General features: G+C 41.8%; 1 protein-coding gene across 7 annotated transcripts in view; it reads left to right on the forward strand.

The window, feature by feature from the left end:
• The first annotated feature begins 5,676 nt into the window (after window positions 1-5,676).
• RGS22 (regulator of G protein signaling 22) overlaps window positions 5,677-14,443 on the forward strand; it is a 116,887-nt gene continuing 108,120 nt past the window's right edge. For all 7 annotated transcript variants that reach the window (XM_053930380.1, XM_053930381.1, XM_053930383.1 and 4 more), the window contains exons 1-2: window positions 5,677-5,860; window positions 6,388-6,416. In XM_053930380.1, the coding sequence (XP_053786355.1) occupies window positions 5,836-5,860; window positions 6,388-6,416 (54 nt within the window). In that variant the 5' untranslated portion in view covers window positions 5,677-5,835. The remainder of the gene's footprint in view (window positions 5,861-6,387; window positions 6,417-14,443) is intronic.

Consider the following 14,443-nt stretch of genomic DNA (forward strand, 5'->3'; position numbering starts at 1 on the left):
GAAAAAATGATGAGAAAAAGAAAAAAGAATGTATCCTCTACTTGTAAAAATTACAACATCCTAGAGTCTTAAAACTTTAGCTAGGGAAGGGTTAAACACTGAATTATCAGTTTGTGCAAGAAGCAAAGTAATATATTGTAATATATTGACAATTAGAATAAATCTAAACCAGCAGGTCCAGATGGTAGTTATCTTGGATAAGCTGGGAAATTGCCTAGTGGATGTATTAAACTAATTTTGTTTCTTCTTCAAAAAATTATGAACTGTTAAGTTAGGAAATAGAAAAAATGCTGGTTTCTAGTTAAATGTGATATGGATGTATAGTTGTTATACAATACAGATATGTCATTTCACAAAAAGGAAAGATAATCAATAGTTATCGAAAAGAGAATGGAAACAAACTACGTAAACTTTATGGCCTGTGTTTCTGACCTTCTTGCCGCAATTGCAGTTATTTTACGGATTGGAGTGGGGGACGGTATCATACATTACTAGATGTCGAGTTGCCATCCAGCTTCTAGGAAAAACATTCTATTGCTTGCCTTGTCCCTCTAATTCATGTATAAAAATCAAAAATATAACTTAGCTGTATGTGGAAATAAATGAAAACAACCCAGATAAGAATAAGCGAAGGCTCTTCAGAGTTTGCTAGAGCAAGGGAGTCAGCCACCATCACTTGCATTTGGCAGGAACTCAAAGGCAGGCAGAAGATCAGGAAAGCTGCACGGGGAGAACAGAGGAAGGCTTCAGGTGTGCTCTGCCTGGAGGGTGTTGTCCTGGGGACGCTGGAAGCAGACTAAGTAGAATCGAGTGGGCATCCTATGTGATTGGTTTGGAAAACATACATGGCTTTCTCTGGTTGGTCCGGAGTTGGAAGTGGAGGCTGTAGTTTGGTTTCCAAGGCTGATTGCTACAGAGGTTATGAGTCAGAGTTCTATTGTAATATAGGGTCAGGCCATTGTCCATTTGTATTCAGACTAAGCCATATAAAATATCCCATTACCATAAAAAATTAAAATCACAATGATGGAGGAACTTCAACTTTTGGTGCTGTTTCTGTTTCTATGCAGAAAGATTTAGAACTAGGCTTAAGTTATACCTACCATACCAAGCCCAAGGAAGGACTGGCACTTTTAAATTATTAAAGAGATTGTGTGTGTGTGTTTTTTAAATAAAGAAAACTTCTATGTAAAGCTCAGATTTTGATTTACGGGGACTTTGCTGCAGTAACTACCACCTCCATTTTGCACCATTGGATCGGCTGTGAGCACAGTAAAAATCATTTTTATCAAAGGGGCAAATGCTTTATTAAGGTAATAAATACAAGGGAACACTATTGCTTTTAGAGTTATTGCAAGCACAAGTGTTTGAGATTTTAAATAAAGTAGTAAAAGAAAAAAATGATTAAACAGGTAGCATACCTGAAATTTTGCTCTTGATTGTCAGGGAGATACACACACACACATACACACACACACACACACCAGTCTCTCCAGCAGTATTTGGGAGAACAGCTAAATGAGTTCCTGTAGCTTCTTGCCCTAAGCAGGCTGCGTAGAGGAGCCCTAATGCAAACTAATCCTTGCAATTCAGGTCAGCCTTTGTGACGTTGGCTTGGGGGCTCATATGTGAAACCTGATCATTTTTCTTTGTCCACAGGAGCTTAACTTCTGTCTTGTTCCATGGTTATGTTGGCTTCTCATTATATCACAGTTTTAGCTGTTTTACAGGGAGACTCTCTGAGATGCTCTCTAAAGTCCCCCAAATTGAATTGCAGGTATACTGCAAAGTCAATATTTAAGTTAGGCCACCTCAAACACACCCTTCAAATTTACTAACGATATGCCCAGAATCAAAAAAGAACAAACAAGCATTCCATTTGTGTAGATATGTTTCCCATTGTAAACTTTTGCTTTTGAACTGCATTGGTTTTCAACAATGATACAGATTGGTCGCAGAAAAAGGCCTGTTTGGATAAACTAGCTAGTTTGGGGGGCAGAGACAGAATGAAATTACTTTTAAAAGTAAAATCTAGTCATCAGGGAAATGCAAATCAAAACCACAAAGAGATAATCACCACACCCAGAAGGATGGCTATTATTAAAAAGTCAGGTGATAAGTGTTAGGGAGGATGTGGGGAAATCAGAACCCTCCTCATTGCTGGTAGTGACACAAAATGGTTTGGCCAATTTGGAAAACAGTCTGGCAGTTCCTTAAAGAGTCAGACACAGATTTGCTAAACAATTTAAACTACCTTTTGACCCAGCGATTCCACTCCTAGGTGTATCTCTGAGAGAAATGAAAGCATGCGTCCATACAAAAAGTTGTACGTGAACGTTCATAGCAGCGTGATTTGTGATGGCCAAAAAATACAAGCCACCCAAATGTTTATCAACTCATGGATGGACATGTTAGGACATATCACACAACGGAATATTATCCAGCAATGAAAAGGAAAGAAGTACTGATTCATGCCAAATCTTAAACACATTATGTTAAGTGAAAGAAACCAACATATGGTATGCTTCCATTTATAAGAAATGTTCAGAATAGGCAAATATATAGGACAGAAGGTAGATTAGTGGTTGCTGGGGAGGCGAGAATAGGAGATGATAGCTAAAGAGGTTTTTTTGAGGTGACAAAAATAGTCTAAAAGTGATTCTGGTGATAGTGGCACATCTCAGTATACTAAAAACCATTGAATTGTGCATGAATTTTGGTGAATTATATGAGGTATGAATTACATTATACAATAATCCTAAAGCTGTTACAAAAAATAAAATTACCAAAACATTAAAATAGCTTGCAACTTAGCTTACACATCTGGGTTGGAATTACAGACTTTGTAATTCTTGTGTCATTTTTTAGATCACGTGAGATTATTTTTAGAGAGAAAGGCTGAATAGCATGCTTATTAAAGAGCGAAGGTTTTGGATCACACAGATCTGGGTTGACTTGTGGCTTCAACACTTTCAAGCTGTTTGTCTTTGAGCAAAGTATCCCACCTTTCTGAGTCTCAGTTTCCTAAATTGTTGAGAACAGTAGTAGCAATCTCTTAGGGGGTTTGTTAGAGGCCCATAGTCAGTGTGCAGTAAGTGTTAGCCACACTTAATGTTAACAAGCCAACTATTGACTTCTCATTGGTATGGTTAGCTAAAACGGATAAATCTCTGTGAGCAGGGCATGGTGCAGCACGATTGCAATGGAGAGAAGACATTTCAACAAATACTTGCTGAGTGGTAGGCACTCAGTAGTGCTAGGGGTGAGGTGGGGCATAAGATATACCTTCTTCGATCTCCAGGAGTTTATGTCTGGTGGGTGGCACTGAGTTTAGAGGGTGCACCCCCCTCTACAGATTATTTTAATAGTAATATGGTTTTAAGATATATGTTTGCACAGGAGTATACAGGATCAAGAGAAGTGAGTGAACATAACTCATGGGAAGGTGTGCCGGAGAAGATGACACCCAAGCTGAGTATCGAAGGATGAGAAAAGGTAGCCTGATGAAGGCCAGAAGGGCTCCCCTGGCAGCAGAACCAGCACAAGCAGACAACTGAAACACCCATTTATACGTCGACTCTCAAATTTATATCTCCCAAATTCCAGGCTCTTCTATCAACTACAAACTCAAAATCGTCACTTGGATGGCCAACTGACTTCATTAAAATCTCTCTGATGAGGTAGTCTGCTTAGCTTTCCCCATCTCTGATGATGACAACTCTGTCACTCTCTCTGCTCATGCCAGAATCCTTGGAGTTATTCTCTCCTTTCTTTGTTACATTCCCATATCCAACTTGTCAGGATATCCTCTTGGTTCTGCCTTTAAAATATATGCAGAATCTGAGTCTTTCTCAAACTTGACACTGCTTAGCACCCTTGGTATGGGTCACCATCAGCTCTTGCCTGCTTCTGCTTGTGCTCATCTACATTCTCTACCAGCACCCAGAGTGATCCTTTTCAAATAAACAGAAAATCAGGGTTCTTTTCCATTCAAACCTCCTATGGTTTGCATTTCACGAGGGGCCCACAGAGCCCTTCATGATTTGTTTCCTCCATCCCCCCTTACCTTTCTGTTCTCTTGTTCTACTCTCCTTTCACTCCATTTGGCCTTCTGATTTTGTTTGGCCAAGGTAGTGGTTTATTTGTCTTTGCCTATGTAATACTGAAAAGGCAGGTGTCATGATTCCTTGCAGTGCGAGAATCCATTGTCTTACTCCTCGCCTAAGCATTCACATGGTGCAGGCTCCTGGCTGGCCTTAGAGAGCTCCCGCACTGCAGGAGGCAAATGTGGAGCTACTGAAGCTTTTATGGAGGTCAGATTTGCATTTAAGATATTTTGCCTTCAGCATGGAGGACGGTTTTAAGGGAACTTCATTTGGGAGCAAAGGCTGGAAGAGGGACAACCTGGGAAGATTTTACAACAGTTTGAATGGAAGCCTGGCCCCGGCCAGGTAGCTCAGTTGATTAGAGCATGGCCCCACGCATTACGCTTGCAGGTTTGATCTCAGTCAGGGCACACGCAAGAATCAACCAATGAGTGCATAAATCAGTGGGACAAGAAATCATTATCTCTCTCTCCATCTCCCTCTCTTTCTCCTCTCTAAAAACGTTAAGGTGGAATGAGGAGGACCTAGTGCTTGACTGAATAGGAGGACCTAGTGCTTGACTGACTATGCGCTTTTTGCTTTGAGTCACTTGGTACCACTTACTGAACACGGGGTCTTTGTAGGAAGGTGTAATTCGAAGATAAGGAATAGGGGAAGTGCAGATTTCCTTTTGGAATTCTGATCTGGAAGCATACAAGGAAAAGCCCCCACTGTGTACAGCAAGCTGTGGGACACAGGGTCTCAGGCTCAGGGGGAGAGGGCCTGGCTGGGAATTTGAGTTGACCATGACTTTTCTAAAAATGTTCATTTTTTTCTAATTACAAGTATTTTTTCTCTCTTCTTTTTTTCTTTTCAAATTTCACTTTTCACTTAAACATTTTCATCATAAGTTTTCCCGGGACATACACTATGAGCCCCTCAATTTATTGTCCCTTCGCCAATGGCCTCCTCGGATAATTTTTAAAGCTCAGACATCCTGAAAATGCCGCTGTCCTAACCGATTGGAACAAAAATATGGGAAAGATCCGGCTCCACACGTGCCCCCAGGGCACATGAATACTTAGCTTTTTATACAGGCATTCACACAACTGGGGATGAGCTCAGTCGATGTGTGTCGAGCGTCCTCCATCACTATGAAGAAAATTCGCGAGCCCAACTGCTCTCTTCCTTCCTCCGCTCTTCTCAGGACCAGTCAGTCGGTCTGGCTCCCAGTCACGCACCCTCTTGCCAGCGGGTCCTGTCTTACTACCCGACGTCAGATTTACTGGACGGTGCGGCCGGCACGTTGCGGAAGCGCAGGCCTGAGCCTCGGTAACTCCAGGGCCCGCGCGCGTCTCCACGGCCCTCCGCGGTGGCCGCGCCAGGAGGGTCGGGCGCGCGTGGCCCCGCGTCCCTCGGCCGTGGCGTGGCCTTTGGCTGCCAGGGGCGCGGGCTGCGGCGGCCCGCGCGTCCCTCGCTCGGCCCAGGGGCCCCGAAAGGCTCGTGACCGTCCCGCCTTCGGGCGCCGCGCCCAGCCGGGGGCAGCCCGCTGTCCGCGCCCGCATTGTCTAAGCGCCATAGCAACCCGGGCGAGGCGGGGGCGCAGCAGCCCGCGCAGCCCCGGCCCCCGCGCTTCCCAGCGTCCGCGCCCGCGCCCGCTCCGGGGAGACACGGCTCCGGGCGCCGCTGGGCCCACGCCGATGAGGCCCTGGCGGCCGCGCGGACGCCGGGCGAGCGCAACGGCGGCGGAATGCCCGAGAAGCGGCTCACCGCCGGTAGGTGGGGCGGGCGGGCCCGCGGCCGGGGGTCGAAGGACGAAGGACGCGGCGTCCCGTCCGGATCGTGCTCCCGCTTCGGGTGTTACCGTACCCGCCCGGGCGTCCCGTCTAACAAACATTCGGAAAAACGCCCCTCACCCCCCTCCCGCTCTCCCGCAGCATTTTAGTAGGATTTCCACCCCTCACCGCGTCCCGCATTGATAGTGCGTCCTTGGCCCTGCGTTATTTTAATTTGCTTAATTCTCTGTTTTGCAGCTGGAATAATGGAGGCCTCTATCTGTTAAGGTTAACTCCAGGGTCACAGTGAATTAGTGACCAGGCTGGATTCCAGAGGCCTTTCCTCCCACTTCCACCTTGAATTCCAACTTAAAATTCAATCCATGTGCAGAAAATGGACAGAGGGCCAAGGTTTTACTGAGCTTGCCCGGTATAAAGCAGGGCTAGGTGCTGTCTCAAATTATTTCATTTACTTTAAAAGGAAATCAGATTTGAGTGAGATAATGTAATATTTTATCTTGTTTCAGAGCCACCAACTATTACAGAAGCAGAATTTGTAAGTACAATTTAGAGAGCTACTATTTTTTTTCCTCTGGCGTTTTAAAAGTAGTTTATTTTTTATTGTATTTTTTTTCCCATTACTATGTATCCCCCTTACACCGTCTTCCACCTCTGCCCACCCTGGGTTTTGTTGTTGTTGTTGTTCAAATAGCAAATCATAGATGTAGAAAAAAGCTGTATATTTTCTTTTCTGCTTTCTGCCAAATGAGTGTAATAGAAGCTTTGGCTTAGTAACAATAGTTCTGAGTTCAAGACCTTTTAATAGTCTTTTAACAGGTACATTTTCAAGAACGAGCTAATTGATTTTTGCGGTGGTTGCTACTCACTGTTAAAAGTTCTTTTATATAAATGACCTCAATTAATTTCTCTAAACCCTTTACTGAAACCCATGAAGAAAGATAGGCTTTATCTCCATGGTTTTGTTGCGATGTGGCTGTTCAGTTCCTGGTTGCAGTAAACATTAATTGGTGGTATCGATTGATAATAAGTGGTCAATTTATAGTTATAATTCCTTTAAAAATGTACTAAATGTTTTCACATCAGACTTCTGGAGAGCTGAGTGGAAGCAAGTACTTTGCCCGGTGTATTACATACATTGTCACTGAGGTGAGCACTGTATTTAGGGTGGGTCTTACTGTAATTCTTACTGTGTATTTAAGGAACTTGCCCAAGGTTGAACAGGTAGATAGGAGGTAGCACAGCCTAGTTTCTGAATTGGATTTCAAGACCTCCAGCTACGTCTCTGAATTATTTGCTCATGTCCTCCAACATTTATTTCTCTTGTTGGCCAATTATCATATTTGCTTTTGGCTTTTTATTCAACAAGCGTGAGGGCCTTCTATATTCACAGTGCAGTGATCGATGCTGAGGATACGTCTCGAAGAGTTCACAGTGTAGTGGCCTCTGAGAGGAGAGGGCTAAGCTGTGTCTGCTAGCACCTTCCACGTTTACCCTTCCAGACCTTTAGTCCACCACTGGGAGAGACAGACCAAGAGAGAGGCACAAGGGGGATGCCAACAACTCCTCCACCTTCTCGTTGCCTTGGTATAACTGTGTAGTGGCAAATTTCTTTTCGCCGCTTCCCGAACTCTTCTTCATTCCAGCAGCAGGTCAGCATTTCTGGAGCCAGCTAATCTTTCCCATGCAACTCTCCCATAGCCACTCGGAAGAGCCCTCAGCAACATTACACTTTAACATTTGAGCAGTCTGCTAATCTCTTCACCTCCTTATAACTGTCTGGGATCTCACAAACAGCTTGAAGCCTCTATTCAGTCCTCCTCTTTCTCTTGGTTGCTTTGATCCCATTGTCTCTCAGTTCTCCCATCTCTGATTTTTATGCTGTCCTTTCTGGCTTCTCTTTTTCTTTGCCCACGAAAGTGTTGTCCTTTAGGATTCTGTTCCACAGGCTTTCTCTGCGGGGGCTCCTCTTCTGCTATAGTTTCAGCTACCCTTGTTTCACAGGGCTTCCAAATCTATACAGCCCTGGCCCAGACACCTTTTCTATGTCAGAACTCTGCACCAGTGGGTAATGGTGAATCTTCATCATTTGGACGTCCCTGCATCACTTCAACAGTCTAAACTGAACTTATCTCCCCAATTCTTGTTTTCTTTCTTTTTTTCTTGTTTGGGTTAATAGCGCTGCTGGCCATTTAAGCACCAAGCCAGAACCCCTCTTCCCTTTTCCTCACCTTCTCTGGCAAAAGTTCCTTTCAAGGCCAGATCTTTTTCTCCATCCTCACAGCTACTGTCTTATTTCAGGCCATCATCCCTGGGTCTGGACTTTGGCAGTACCACTAACTGATATCACTGCCTCCAAAATTCCTTCTGCCAACTCCAATTTTTCTTTGCCTAAAGTATAAAGTGCAAACCCCTGTGCATCAGCTGTGCCGGATGAGACTGCTTTACTCTGTCTAACTTTAGACTTTCCTTCTCGAATCACTCCTACCCTGGCTATCAGATTGCTATAAAGTCTTTTAAAAATTACCGTGTTACTCGATTGCTCACATCTTTTATTAATCCTACTATTTATTTGAATGCTGACTAGATGCTAGTATTTAACATCAAAACAACTCTATTAGGTGGTTATTATCACCCACATTTCACAGATGTGGAAGTCCAAGTCACAGAGCTTAACTTGGCCTGAGGCCACGTATCTAGTAACTGGCAGAGCCAGAATGTCAAAAGCCTCCCTTTAGTATTCAAGCTTTTCTATAACTTTTCAGCCTTCTTTAACCTTACCTCCCAATACTTTCTGTGTGATAAAGACAATGTTCATACTGTTTTTGGTTTATAAAGTACTTCCACATGCTTCTGCTCCAGCCAAACTACCCTGCTTGCCTCCTTGCCTTTGCTGTCAAGTCTCTCTCAGTTGCCCCCCTCCATGTATTTCACAATCGTGCACATTCTTCACCGCCCAGCTCATCTCCTCCAGGAAACTTCTCCAACCTAAACTCATCCAGACCGCCTTTGAGCTCTGTGCAGCTTGCAGTTGAGACCAGTTTGTGACCAGATCCTCAGATTCATAATGCCACCAAACATTATCTGAAGATTAAATAACTCATATGTCTTACACATATATTTCCCTCTGTTTTTCAAGAATTTAAAAGTATATTTTTTCTCATTAATGTTCTTAGGAAAAAAAAGTGTGTGGCAGAGATCTTTTGTTCCCCCAAATCCATTCTCCCGTTTTCCATGATACAGACTAGACATATTGCTCCCCAGAATAAGGACTGCATGTTCTAGCTTCCCTTGCAGCTAAATGTGGTCAAGGAAATACATTTTGACAAGGGGATGTAAGCATAAGCATTGTGTCCTACTTCTGGAAAGCCGATGTTTACAAAGGTTAAATAACTGACTCCTAGGTTGTACAGCTAGTGACCGGTTGAGCTGCAATCAGAAGCTGGGTCATTCCGACTCTAACACACATGAGAGTGGGAAGGGAGAGAGTGTGCCCTTTTTGTTCTTCGTGCTGACTGGAATAAGGATGTGCTCCTGGAGCTGAAGCAGTCCTTGTGGATCACGAGGCAGGAGTGCATCCTGAGAGTGGTGGACTTACCAGGTCAGAGGAGCCTGGCCTCCTGAAATTTGGGAAGCCACAATGCCAGTCCTGAACTGCTTATAGTTTCATGAGAGAAATACACTTCCATTTTATTTAAATGGTGTTATTTTGGTTTTCCATGATTGGTAGTGGTTATACACTTACATAAGTTGCTCCTATGTTCATAGGAACTTTTTTTCATATTGTGTCTTCTAATCAATGGATCTAAAAAGTGCAAGGCTATTGTGGACAAGTGCAAACTAGCTGAACCTTTACACGGGGTCTTTATCCCCAAAGGAGAGCATAAGTCCTTCAGAGTAAATAATTTGTTGTGAGGAACACATTGCCTTGTATATATGTTAACTTGTTATGTCTAAATTTTGCAATTTCTTAACAAAATTATGAACTCATACAGGGCTGGTACTGTGTCTCAGTATACCTGAATATTCTCTATAGTGTGTAGCACAATGCCTGCTGTGAAGATGTTATTAGATGACTGATACATTTTGGCTGATGGATATTTTATTATATAATAATTAGTGTTTGTTTCACTTATATGTTCGCAAAGCTTCATTGCATATTCTTTCTTTCAGAAGATTTTATTTATTTTTAGAGAGTGGGGAAAGGAGGGAGAAAGAGAGGGAGAGAAACATCAATGTGTGGTTGCCTCTCATGCATCCCCTACTAGGGACCTGGCCTGCAACCCAGGCATGTGCCCTGACTGGGAATCGAACTGGTGACCCTTTGGTTCACAGGCTGGCACTCAACTGACTGTGCCACACCAGCCAGGGCCATATTCTGTATTTCTTAAGTATCTCTCTCCTGGTATTTTCTACTTTAGTGTCTTTATTAACTTTATATATGCTTGATTTTTTATAATTCTCCTAAGGAAAATATATACAAAAAACTTGGTACATTCAGTTCTCTTATTAGTTTCTTTGGGGTTATATTTTTAATTATATAAGCAATATATGAGTATAAATCATTCTTGTAAATAATTCAAATAACAAGTGATAAAATGAACGCTTCTCTTCATTACATTCCTAAATCCCAGCCTTTTGGTTTTCATATTCCATAAAAACTGAAATATAACTCTATCAGAGCAGGAATAGTGGAATTCCGACTGCTTAGTGATACATTATATATTTAATTTTTTTAGGACCAGCCACACTGTATTCCAAAGAGGCTGTACCATTTCACATTTCCACCAGCAATGTACAAGGGTGCAATTTCTCCACGTCCTCACCAGTACTTGTTATTTGCCATCCTAGTGCATGTGAGGTGATATCTCATTGTGGTTTTGATTTGCGTTTCTCTTGTTGCTAGTGATGTCGAACAACTTTTCATATGCTTATTTGTATATCTTCTTTGAAGAAATGTCTATTTAAGTCTTTTGCTCACTTAAAATTTGGGGTTGTTTATGTTTTTCTTGCTGAGTTTATAGTTTGTTATACATTCTGGATATTAACCCTTATCACATATGTGATTTGCAATTTTTTTCTCACATTCTGTAGGTTGTCTTTTTACTTCTTTTATAGGGTTGTTTTGATGCACAAAGGTTTTTAATTTTCATGAAGTCTAATCTATTTTTTCTGTTGTTGCTCATGCTTTCGATGTCGTATCTAAGAATCCATCGCCAAATCCAAGATCATGTAGATTTATCCTTCTGTTTTCTTCTAAGTATTTTATAGGTTTAGTTCTTACATAGATCTTTGATTCATTTTGAATTAGTTTTTATAGATGGTGTAAGATAAGGGTCCAACGTCATTCTTTTGCCTGTGGATATCCAGTTTTCCTAGCACCACTTGTTGAATGTTCTTTCCCCACTGAATGGGCTTGGCACTCCTGTTGAAAACCATTTGATTGAACATGAGTAGATTTATTTTTGGACTCTCTGTTCTCTTCCAATGGTCTAGATGTCTGTTTTTATGCCAGTACCACACTGCTTTGATTACTGTAGGTTTGCAGTAAGTTTTAGAATTAGGGTACATGAGTCCTTCAACTCTGTTCTTTTTCAAGATTGTTTTGGCTATTCAAGGTCCTTTGAAATTCCATATGAAATTTAGGGTATTTTTTTCTATTTCTGCAAAAAATAAAATATCATTGGAATTTTGATAGAGATTGTATTATATCTATAGATTGATTGTTTGGGGTGGTATTGTCATTTTAACAATATTGTCTTCTAATCTATGAACATGATATGTCTTTCTTTATTATCTTCTCATCTCTTTCAGCAATGTTGTATAGTTTTCAGTGTACAAGTCTTTGCATCCTTGGTTAAGTAATTCTTTTTGATTCTATCATAAATGGAATTATCTTCTTAATTTCCTTTTTGGATGTACATCAGTTTTTTTAGTAAGTTAAAAACTGGTGCTTATTATTATTGATGCTTTATTATTCTTTTTCATTCCAGGAACACAGTTGTAAACGAAATGTAAATCTCTCCTTGTCTTGTAGTTACTTGTGTGCATGGGTCTTCTGTCTCTACGGACACTGTAAAGTCCCAGCCGAAGAAGGCTGGGGATACTGGGGGCCCCCTGCAGGGGCACTGCTGTTTGCTTTCCGGTGCTGCTGCAGTTGAAGGAAACAAAACCATGCATGAGACAAGGACTTTTGTTACTGCTGCTGCTATTTTAAATGTATATAGGTTTGCTACTGTGGCTTTCTGCAGCTACTTTCTAAGAACTATACCCAAATACATAATATTTAATATCAGATTTAACACATGAGGGGACTTTATGCAATTCCTAATCAGGATTTTTAAATGGTGGTCTTTTAAAATCCTTGAATAGCCTCTGTTGATGAGAAACAGTGTCATTCAATAGGTATTAAAATTTTTTAGACTATTTTTACAACCATTCAGACTTCTCAGAGCTAAAATTAAAATTTAACAGTTCTTCCTTTTTTCATGACAAATATGCTAACATTTCTTAGGATAAACAAGTAGAATTAAAAATCAGTAAGATGTTTCATATCAAATATTTCAAAATGATGATGAAACTCTTACTGAGAGAGAGAGATATATCATCAAGCAATGACCTTACAACTAGCTTGGAAACTGCTACAGGGATCCATCAGTTGCCAGCAGACAGAAATATGTGATGTATGTGAATGCAATGATTTGGGGCCACTGTCTGTCTGTAGCCTTCCAGGATCCCCTTTTCCCCCTTTCCTCCCAGCTGTCAGCACCTTCGGCTGTGTCCTGTCTTCTTGGACACCTCGGATGGAAACTCCTCCAGCGGTTTCATGGGGCATTGGTATGTTCTGCAGCTAGTCGACACATCCACGTCCAGGGCCTTGAGCAACTCCCTGGCTGTGCTGGGTCTCTGACAGAGGAGCGGTGGGTGTGGGATGTGGCTCATCAATCATCGTCTCTAGGAGAGGGGGTTGGATCTGAGAGTCCCAGGCAAGGTTGCTCACAACCGAGATCGCCATCCCGGGAACTGTGGCCCTCTGTACTGGGCCTGGTTGCCTTGGGGGCCGTAGGGGTCCACTTTGACATGACCCATCGAATTCCACGGTCTGCACACGACTGAGTGTCACTGTATGCCTGGTGGGACCTCTGGTCTAGTGACTGGTTTGTTTGGAGGGAGAAACAAAAGAATTTTTAATGTATCAGGAAGAAGCAAAAATAGGTATAATTGTGGAAATACGGTTTATCCCATCTACTGATTGAAAATAGTATTCCCAACCTAAAATGTGACAATTTAGGGTTCTACATTGGGCATTAGATGAATGGCTTTGGTTTAATATGTGAATAGCATGAAAGGAACTGAAAATTTGGATTGTTTTCCTGCTTTTGCCTTTAGCTGACTGTGATCACCTTTACTTGTTTTGCTTTTATAGAATTTAAAGTTATTTGAAATGCATTTCAAATGCCATTTTCCTCATTTGCTGATCCCTCCTACCAGATAATGTCTTTCCCTCCTTTGAGAGAAAATGGTTTATATTACACTTTTCTTATGGCATTTATTATGTTCTTTCTTGAACTATGGTTTTTGCCTGTATCTTACTTACTCTTTTTGTTTGTAAAGGTCTTTTTTTTGTATATATATTTTTTACAGCTGTGAAGTAATTGTAGTTTATCTGGTTTTAAGGTGCAGCCAAATAATTTTTTTAAGCAAAAGAAAATTTACCTATCATAATTAACAAACATCTATAAACTATTTTGCTTGACCCTCTTTCAGGAAGAATTTTGAGAAGTTTGGACTAAAAACGGAAAAGCTGACTTCACTTTCACAGGTGGCACGCCTGTAATCCGTGAGAAAGCAGGTTTCAAGAGTGTATTCAGTTCTGAAGAAATGTGCCTACCTTCCATTGCATCATTCAGCAGAGAATCTGGGTTGCAAATTTTGCAGTCAGGTTCATGGAATGATGTAATGGAGGAATTGACTGTAACTCAGTTTTCTTCCTGATTGTACCATTAACCATCACCAGTTTATTGGTTATTTGAAGGATATTAAACCCGAATATGGAGACTTCTTTCATTTTAATGTGACTGTGTGACTGGACTGTGGAAACTTAGAGAGTCACTGAGCTGCTTCTTCAGATGAAGGCATTAACCTCCCCCCTTTTTTTTTTTAATTGAAGGCTTTAAGAATAAAGTCTTTGTCAGATCCTCATTGCTTCACGAGACCGTGTGTTGTTACTGTGACACAGTGCCTGGGCACACTGAACTAGCGGAAACTGCAGTGGGAAAATAGGCTCTTTATTTAGGGAGGCGCAGGCCTTCAGATTAAAGTGTAACAAGGGAACGGAGGAGACGGCACTAGCAGACTGCACTTACTTCCTTTGCAACCTGACCTGCTACCTCAGAGATGATGTTGAATATTGGTAGAAATCAAGAGGCAATGACAGAAAAGAAACACAGATTTTGATGTATTTGAATAATACTGTAAGTGTCCACGGTTGAAAGTGCAAACCTGAGGATGTGACTGAATGCCAGGGACGCACTTCAGCAGCGGGGTTCAGTTTCAGGGGCCCCC

This window comes from Desmodus rotundus, chromosome 8 (assembly GCF_022682495.2).
Source record: "Desmodus rotundus isolate HL8 chromosome 8, HLdesRot8A.1, whole genome shotgun sequence".
Lineage (NCBI taxonomy): Eukaryota > Metazoa > Chordata > Mammalia > Chiroptera > Phyllostomidae > Desmodus > Desmodus rotundus.